We start from the raw sequence: 10,245 nt of genomic DNA, 5'->3' as shown, positions 1-10,245 counted from the left end.
TGAAAACAAAAGGCTGTGAAACGAAATGTTTTATTGAATTTTATGCGTATTCATAAATCCTTACACCGCTTAGTACACATGTGCCATTTCAAAGATCTGTGTGGTGTGTGCTTGACAGAATACTGATTAAACAGTTAATCTAGACGATCATTAAGATTATTTGAGTATATTTCGATTATATTAAGTAGTAAATATTATAGTGACACGGAAAATCCTTGAGGAATATGATAGTATACGAGGTAAAAAGTAGTTTGGCTCATTTCGGTATAGTCATTTGTAAACTGCAAAAGAATGGACAGAAGTATTGTTTTAAACCTTCGCGTTGCATTATACTATTTATAAATAATACAATTGGTAATAAAATGAAATAAAGGTACGTTACATTCGTTTTAACACCTGTATTATTTATAAATAGGTGTAACATTAACTACGTTTTCAACTCCAAATGTTTTTTTTCATGAAAGAGTTAACAATGAACTTATTCACTCCTTTATATTAAAAAAATATTGTTATCTTATCAAATATTGTGATTTATTGACATTTTTATGACAATCGCAATGATTCAGCTTGGGCTGGCTTTGGCTTGGATAGTACTGAACAAACTTGCCCATACTGTGTTGTTGAATTGAAAATTGTTTTACTATACATACTTAAATTAATATACATACATATAATCACGTTTGTATCCATTGTGGAGTAGACAGGGCCAACAGTCAAGACTGATAGGCCACGTTCAGCTGTTTGGCTTTATGTTTGGACTTAAATAAATAATAGGTGTAATTTAATATAATACATTAAATTAGCTTTGTTTTTAAAGCTTAGGTAGCTTATGTTACATAGACGTCTGTACTGTACATGTATTCAATTCAATCTTATATCTAGCTACATTGGAGATATATCATAGACAAGTGAACCTTACTATATATATGGATTCTAAACATATTTAGTTATAAGAAAGCATGCAGTTGATGTTCCAAAACAGGTACATGAAAACGGCCTTTATTTTTTAACCAAGGCCGTGGCTATGATAAAAACTAAATAAGACGATACAAATCGTCGTTTCGGGATAAAATTCTTTGCCATAGTGAAAGGGAATCAAGCTTAAAGATCCAACGATTTATATGCAAATTAAAGTATAAAATTTTATAAAATACTGTATTTTCGTTAATAAAAATGTTTTACATAACAATTTCGTTTTCTTTTATTTTAAATAATACATAATAAAAAGAAACATAAAAATAAGTAACAAAATATATTATAACTTTCTACTATATTTTATACCTTTGTTTTTATAGATAGACACCAATCAACATTACATGCACCATCTAATATAATTACATTTAATATAAGTCTATGGTAGAACATTAGATTCTTACATAAGTACATTATTTGAATGGGAATAACAATAATAGGTTCTTAAGACTAAACAGACATAAAAATTACAAATAGTTTACGTTAAGGATATCCAATAACTTCATATCAAAACTATTGATTTTCTCTGTCTCCATCCCATTTAAATTTTCCCATTTGCATTATGTTGACAAGTTCAAAATCAATTTAAAACTACATTCAAGTGATTCTTTATCAACACTTACAATGTCTTCATGAGAAACGAATGTTGCTTAAGGTTGCCAAAAATTTCTAGTCCCCAAAAAATACTTTTTTCATAGTGAAAATTAATAAAAATTCTAGTACCATATCACAATATATAAAACAAATAAGTCCACCCTGTTTGCAATGCTTTGATTTCTGATGGAGCAAGGATGAGACTGAGGATGAATCGGCGCTCCAGCAGAGCGAGGGACACAAATTAGTCCTAACCTAGTTAGATATCGAACTAAGGGTGTGAAATAAAAGTTGATATTATGAGCAGTAATGTATTGCGGCGAAGTGATCCGTTTATTAACTACCCACAATAATATTATGCTCAAACAAAAATAAAAACATTCAACATCAAAATAACAGAATAAAAAAAAATGATTTTTTTTAATTAATTTTTTTGGCAAACGGCTGTTAGTTACATTGGGAACATACAGTTATTCTACTGTATTTTACTTGGACAGCTAGTTTCTGCCCGGCAGAAGCAACTGATCATAGCTTACTAAACTGTTCTTCCATGCATAGGAAATATAACGCTGGCACCCAAAGGCTCCATTATTGGTCCAACGCTGTTTCTTCTACAATCTAAAGCTATGCTTTCGCCTTACGCCATTCATAACCACACCCTCTTAATTTAATCTCTACTTGTAATAAATTAATTAATTCTAATTTTTATTCTATTGTGTCCACTAAGAGGCCCGCATAATAGTGAATTAATTCATTTCGATATATACACCAAGTATTGACGCTAAGACTTTGCAAGTACCAACGTTTGCCTTAGATTACCTAGTAATAGTAATTATTTATATCTAGTTATTCCATTAAACATTACATACATCTTATTAATAACTTAATTATGAGCAATTCAAAGGAGGAGGCCTACTTTCCAAGTCAGCAATCTAATGTAATGGCCGGCTGCTGTTAACACCCAACCATTACTGGCATTCGACATAGGTATTCAACACTGTTATGACTTATCTCAAATTGAATAAAACATATTGAACAAATATTCCGAAATAATTTCTCAATTATCAGTATAACAAAATGTTTGAATTTTCGCTTCATTTGTTACTAAACACATATAGGCACGTCTATAACCCTTGCGGGGTAGACAGAGCCAACAGTCTTGAAAAGACGGATAGGCTACGTTCAGCTTTTTGATTGATAGAATATGAATATATAGATAGAATTGAGATTCAAATAGTGACAGGTTATTAGTTCATCACCGAAAAGACGAATCTCAAGTTGAAAAGCCTATCCCTTAGTCGCTTTTTTCGACATCCATGAAAAAAAGAAGGATCTGTTCTTCTTGGTCCTATTTTTTTTTATTGGTTCCGGGAACCACACGGCAAATGATATTAAATAATAACATTAAAACGATTGAAAAATAAGGAAAATTTATACCGATAGTGCAAACGAACCAAAGTATAAAAGATCGATAAATTAAAAAAAAACCCCTACATTCAAAATGAGAATAAATCATCAAAACAGCGTTCTACCTTTCCGAAACCAATTTAGACGCCTCCTCCTTCGAAACTTCAGAATAACTCCATCACCGATGACGGTGACGTGGTCTCGCTGAGGTCGGTTCTTTGATTCAGGATCTGCTGGCATTCGTTCGGCGGAATGTGACGGATACCCAAAGCGGTGAGGTGATCCACGGCCAAGTTCGGCGTTTTGGATATAAGGGAACGCAGGCGGCGGGCGTCGTCGTAATCCATGTTAAGAAGGTTGCACGCTTCTAACAATCTGAATTGTAATAGAAAAATATATTCTTGATTACCAAATTCTCTTTTACTCAATGTTGCCTGGAAGAGATTGAAAAATGGAATAAAGCCGCCATTTTATGCACTATGGTAAACATTTGTACAATTTAAATTTATATCCAATTCTACCCCGAAAGAATAATGACCTTATTGCATCATTTTACTAGTTTCAGGCAATCAAATAAATTAACTTTTAATTCAAATATCCAGCAGGCTATCATTATCGACAAGTTATTTTCCTTTTACAAGCAAAACGAGGGTTGTTAAATCAACCATTATACATGTTACAGATATTGTGCAATGTTTTTAGTTGTTTTTGGAATGTTTTATTTAAGTATATTTATTTATATAAAATCTCAGTAATAATAAATTCGTCTTACTTCGGAAAATGGTTGACCAGCGAAGCGACTTTATTTGGCGGCATGAATGCAGGAAGTAAATTCCTCTTGACATCATGAGTGAACTGCACCGTGCCTCCTGTATTGAACCAGTTCTCCAACACAACTTCCTAAACACAAACAAGACAGGTGATATTTAGACATTGTTGGCTTTGAACGGTATAAATGTGTACTTGACCTAAAAAAAAATGTTTTCGATTCGATCTAGATCTTGTTCTTCACGTGGAACACGTTTCTGGTAAAACTATTTTTCATTCTTTACATATTTTTATGATAAAATGTCAGAAGCGCCCTAATTTGTGCAAGTTATTTATTAGTATTTTGTGGGTAGGAATTACCAGCCTGCGCGTGCACACACGCGCTAGTCTGCGGCGCTGATACCAACAGCGCGCTCTCTACTGATCTTTTATCTCCTACATTATTGCTTGTTTCCTATTGCACACCATTTCAAACGCGACCACTCCCTTGAGCAGGTTAATATTATAATTTGTAGTGTATAATACCCTTCTGCCTAAGTGCTCGTGTAGCGTGCCACCGACTTCATCCGACCTAGGTCTGACAAACTCGGACAGGCTGGATTGAACGTGTGTACGCTAGTCGCTAGTCGTCGGCCGGGGCACGCTGCACTGCGCCGTTTAATACCCGGACAGCCCGGACGCGGCACTGAGCTGCTGCGTTGCGTCACCTCGTAAAGGTAGTGGTCGATGTCCCTGGCGAGCTGCGCGCGCAGGCGGGCGGTGAGCGGCGGCGCCAGCGCGCGCGCGGCGCGGGCCAGCCGCGCGCACGCGCCCGCCAGCGGCGCGCACAGCGCCGCCGACACCGACAGCGCGCTCTCCTCTACGATCGGCCACGCGTGCCATCTAGCGAGAACAGTTAAAAATATTTAGTCTATACTTATAGTCCCTTCCACATCGGGGCCGTGCCTGGAGACTTACAAATACGCACGTACTGATGTGCGTGAACGCTGGAATTTGTGGAATTAATTGTCTTTCGATCCAAAAATAACGAAATATAGCATCGTTGGGTTTATATCTCGTAACACAAGTCTCGAACATACTGAAATTCTCAACTCAATCTGTGCAATTTGTTCGGTATATATTTATTTATTTAACAAACGCAAAGGAACTTTGCCTTGACCTTTCCACGAAGATTAAATACTTTTAAACAATTTTTTTTTACTTGTAATAATTGAATCTTTTTTGTGAAATTGGCATAACCTTTTCCTTAAACAAAAAATTACAGACTACGCACTTTTGCTTCTTGTAGTCTCGCAAGCCAGCCTTGAACTCCAACAGGATATGTTCTGACAAGGCCGCCAGCCCAGCATCCCGCAGGTGCGCCAACAACGCCGGCGCTTCAGCAAAAACTCCCGCTTCTTCGGCGTCTTCTGCCCCCAATGGCTCTGTTACCGCTAAATTTGCTATTGGCGAAGTCTGCAAAAGTAATATGATTTTATAGCTTATTATCTGCAATTTCTTCGTTGCTACGAAATATGCGCTTAAATTAAAAGAAATGTTATTTTTGGTTTCCGTAACCAACAAAAGAAAAAAACCAAGAAATACTTTTTATTATGAACCAATTCGCTTTTATATTAGATTTACGTTCTTAGTTTCTCTACGCACTTCCGAAAATATTCACGGAACTTCTCCCATAGCTAAAAGCTCTTCCTAAATTTATAGATTTTTAAAAAATATTTTAAGACGTTATAAAAAAATTATAAATTAAATCATCATTCTCTACTCACTACGTCGAATTGGCCGAGTTCTACAATCATAGAATTTCTTCGCGATACTTCGTTCAATGCCAACTTTTTAGCTCGGATTTCTACCTCTTTCAGTGACATTGTTTCTTCTATTTCTCCTTCTGGAAACAAACAGTTTTCAATTATTTACTCAAAACCATAGTAGAGCACATCAAACAATTTTCAACGCATTTTGCGGAGGCCAATCAAATAGTTATATTGGTGTGCCACAAGGAAGTATCTTAAGCCGACTACTACTCTTCTACATTACAACCTTCTAAGAGTATTTGAACCTTATCTCACATCTACCTTTGGAAGACTTCTTGGTATTCTCTTCGGTATCGGAGTCATCATCGTCAGAACTCGAACTGCTATCAGTATCGTCGCGATGTTGTTGGTGCGTGAAATGTTGGAATTGTCGCCTGTAGTAATGTAGTTGCAAATAGTGCTGTGGAATAAAAAAAAATAAGGTTTTAAAGTTACGAATACATAATAATTAAATTTATAAAGTTTATTCCATATAGTTCATTGTCTTGTCTTAGAAAACATGTTGTTGATAAATGTCTTTTTTACAATTAAAATAAAAGAACAGTCTAAAACTTTGATGTTTTCCCGTTGCCATCGTTTGGAGCGAGATATAATAAGCAAGAATATATAATAATATCTTCTTTATTAATGTATGGATACCGTAATTATGGCGAACATACCGTTTTTTTACGCCTTTGTCTACGGTCTGTGCAACCCGGTCGAAACGTCAGGAAAAAACCGTTTGTTCACGTTAATTCCCATTTGCATAATCATGCAACGCGAAAGTTTAAAACCATTAATATCTTCTTTGTGTTAGCGCTTTATATACTGACCAGACAGTGAGCCCACTGCAGCAGCACAGAGCGCGTGTGGTGAGCGGTGTTGATGTGCGCCAGCAGCGGGTGGCCTGTGCTAGCGGTCAGTAGCGAGTCCACAGTAAGAGTTGAAACCGCAGCACTAAGAAGCTGAGTCAAACGCACGCGCCACTCTTCTATCAGTTCCAGTTGTAGTTCGAGGAATTGTAGCCTAAAAAATAACTTTATCTTGACAAAATTGTATGTGTTAAAGTGTAGTTGTGTAAATGTTACGTATCTCTTTACATGACCATAAAACAATGGAAAAAACATAAGAAGACCCATTTTTCCTGCATTTTACCTTAATATGTTATAAAACTTACCTATGCCCCGGCTGTGGCAGGACTGCATATCTCTCTTCGATAGTCTTCAATAACGCTATGAACCAGTCCGCGCCTCTTGGCACCCACAACATGGATCCCACCGCTGACCCCACTCCCAACGCGACTGGTTCGCACCATTGATCGTTACTGAGCATCTCGTCCATTTTGGCGAGGGCATCTAATGTCAAACAAATATAATATGAGAAAGAGTGAAGAGAGAAAATTTAGTACAGGTACGATGCCGGGAACAACAAAGAACGGGCAAAATGAGAATTTATAAAAAGGTACTTACACTTCTTTTCAACAGCCAGCCACCTCACGAAAGTTTCAGCTTTAGTCAACACTGCTAGCACACTATTGGAATCCTTTCCGGTCACAGTAATCAGTTCTTTATGGAAGCCTAGAGTTTCATCAACAGCATGAGCGAATGCTGCATCAACATCAACTAACTCGGTCTTTGAACCTTGAGCGTGGTACAATGCTAGTACTGTGTGGAGCCTTTCGGCTGCTAATGCTATTAGGCCCGAGTTAAATTCATCCTGGAAGTTTAGGTGAGAGTAAAAAATGCATAGCATGGTATATGCAATTTTGATAGAAACCCAATTACATGCACACAAACATAGACAGAGCCAAAAATGTTGAAGGCCATATTCAGATATACAGCTTAATGATGGAATTCACATTATATAAATCTTAACTGAGCCATCTCTGGGCCTCTAAAGTTGTTTAAGGCATCAGATGAAGGGATAAAGATAGGAGAAAATGCATTTGAAAGTGTAACATGTAATGTTTTATTAAGTGGCCAACCTTAGTGAAATATTTTTGATTACTATGAACTGCAATATTAAGTATGTTCAAGAATTGAAGTAAAGGCACATGATTTTATGACCTATTTACTGCAGTGCATTTCACAAAATTCTTCAGCTCTAGGCTATGCAACTCAAATGAGAATATGACATTAATCTTACCACAGCTTTGACATTAGGGATCTCAAGTTTGTCAGCCACTGGTTGCACATGTGTTTTCACAAATGCTTGATGATCCTTTATCCAAGTTAAAGTCTGAGTGAGAAACCACTCTGGTCGATCTATACGCGCTGTTTGTCGGGACCCCGTGAAATGGAATATGAACCTTTTTTTCAGTGGTTTGAGTAGAATCTTCACTGGCAAACATGGATCCAGTTCTATAGAACAGAAATTGTAACATTTTTCTACAATGTTCAAGTTGTTTTGCATAGATGATCTTTTGTAAACTCAATACTAGAGAAGAGTGTAATAAATACACTAACAAATAGTGCATCAAAAAGACTAAACACCCTACCACATGAAGAACTTTTCTTCTAAGCAATTAAAATAGTGGCTATGGCCATCACTTAGCTTAATGTTAACTTTCATAAGTAGATTTGGCACTTACCCTGTACAATTTCCTCAGAAACATTTTTGGTGATAAACTCCTCTGGCTCCTCAATAAGAAATAGATACCTCGTCAAATTATAGAACCTTATCAAGGCATCCTTGGAAGGGAGCGGATTTTCAGCACCAGTAGTTAGAGGCCACTTTATTAACTTCAACACATCCTCATAATGTCTAAAATAATCAGAACAGAATATAAAAAAATTTTACATACATATCAATAAATGCAAAGATGATTTTTCTTTTAATAATATAAGATTTGATGAAAAGTTATAGTCCAATTTTATACCATTTACATACCCATAAAGTGGGAATATTTATGTTTATTTAGTATTAGTTACCCAAGCAAGTCTTTGGTGTTAATTTGTACATTTATGGTATCAAGATTATCTGAGTTAAGCACTGCAGAAGGATTGTAACAGCAAAATTCTTGGTTTCCTTGTTGATTAAGAAAAACAAAAATATTGTAATGGCAGTAGAAAGAATTGCTGTCAGTTTAATAATAGAACTCACTTGGTAAGTTTATCTTTCAATATATTATGCCAGTAGTGAGTGTACTCTCGCACATATGCAGCTCGGTGGCCTGTTTTGTAGTCCAAACACATGTCTTTGAGTTCTCCATACAACAAAACCAGTTGTTCATCATCATTGCATTGTTTCATTTGACGACTGAAATAACAACATTTTAAGTTAATTGATTCACTCAGCTCTAAATGTTCATAATCAAGTAAGAAAGTTTGTACACACCTGAGGTCTTCAATTTTCTCAAAAGATCTGAGATAAATCAATACTTGATCCAACTTGTTGATAGCTGAGAATCTCTTATTGAGCTCTGTACGTAAGGGTTCTGTTCTTTGTAGAAAATCATCAACTTTTATTTTCAATTTTTCACTTTTCTCTTTGAGATTTTGTATTTGGTTTGAATTGTTTTCAGCTTTCTTTATAGCTGATGATAGTTTGGTTGGAACTAAGTTATTTGCTACATGAAGCTGAAATAAAAGTATAAGGTTAAACAAGGGATAGGCTTACAAACTTGGGAATCTTCTTTAGGCGATTGGCTAGCAACCTGTCACTATTTGAATCACAATTCTATCGTTAAGCCAAATAGCTGCATGTGGCCATTCAGTCTTTTCAGGACTGTTGGCTCAGTCTACCCCGCAAAGGATAGCGATAAGCGATAGACATGACCGTATGTGTGTATGTATGTTAAACAAGTTATAACTTGGTAGGTTTGAATAGAAATTTTTATGTTACTTACAGAGTTTTTCAACTGATCTCTCCTTTTTATCAATTCATTTTCAAGTTCATATGCATTAGATAAATCATTAATATCACCCCCTATTTTTAAGTTTAGATCTTGGATTATAGTCTTTTTATCCTCTTCAGTTAAATGGGTGGGTTTCATATTTTTTAAAATATCAAACATGATGGCTGATTTTTTTTAAACAAAATATATGAAAAATTAAATCTAGTTAACCATTACATATAAATCATATGTTTTATTATGTAAATAAATAAAATGCTACTGATTTCTACTGCTCTGCATTATTTTGCATTTTTGCAATTTTGTCCAAGTTTTTTTATTGAATTTTGTTTGATTTGCTTTGCTTACATTGCATATTTCTTTGACAGCAATTGATGAATTGACACTTTGACACTGATATTAAAAATAAGGTAGAGGTTAATCTGGTAGGTTTATAGGGTCTTTACCAATCTGTCAAAGCTATGTTTAATAGAATAGTTTAATGAGATGATGGGTGATGCATACATTGAATGATACATTTTTTTACTAGTAATGATCTTAAAATTCTTGGAAATTATATTAAATATAAACTTGATATGTGATGCCATGTAGTTCCCGGCAATGCCGTGTGGTTCCCGGCACCAAAACAAAAAGAATAGGACCACTCCATCTCTTTCCCATGGATGCGACAAAAAGCGACTAAGTGATAAGCTTATAAAATTGCGATCCTTTCTTTAGGCGATGGGCTAGCCTGTCACTATTTGGATCACAATTCCATCATCAAGCCGAGCAGCTCGTGGTCATTCAGTCTTTTCGGGACTGTTATACAGACGTGACTATATGTATGTGTATTATATGTGCCAGCTGCTTCACTGCCCAATC

General features: G+C 35.7%; 1 protein-coding gene across 1 annotated transcript; it reads right to left on the bottom strand.

Annotated features, from left to right (window-relative positions):
• Positions 1-14: 14 nt before the first annotated feature.
• On the bottom strand, positions 15-9,770 carry LOC106142530 (RAD50-interacting protein 1). The gene is made up of 14 exons (XM_013344320.2): positions 9,379-9,770; positions 8,868-9,109; positions 8,634-8,789; positions 8,122-8,294; positions 7,677-7,891; positions 7,001-7,247; positions 6,709-6,886; positions 6,365-6,557; positions 5,814-5,952; positions 5,508-5,626; positions 5,015-5,196; positions 4,449-4,623; positions 3,746-3,873; positions 15-3,348 (listed from the first exon to the last, which is right to left on the bottom strand). The coding sequence occupies exons 1-14, from the start codon at positions 9,544-9,546 to the stop codon at positions 3,138-3,140; spliced, it is 2,526 nt and encodes an 841-aa protein (XP_013199774.2). The 5' UTR covers positions 9,547-9,770; the 3' UTR covers positions 15-3,137.
• Positions 9,771-10,245: the final 475 nt, after the last annotated feature.

Source organism: Amyelois transitella, chromosome 12 (genome assembly GCF_032362555.1).
Source record: "Amyelois transitella isolate CPQ chromosome 12, ilAmyTran1.1, whole genome shotgun sequence".
NCBI lineage: Eukaryota > Metazoa > Arthropoda > Insecta > Lepidoptera > Pyralidae > Amyelois > Amyelois transitella.
This window is presented reverse-complemented; position numbering and strand designations above follow the sequence as displayed.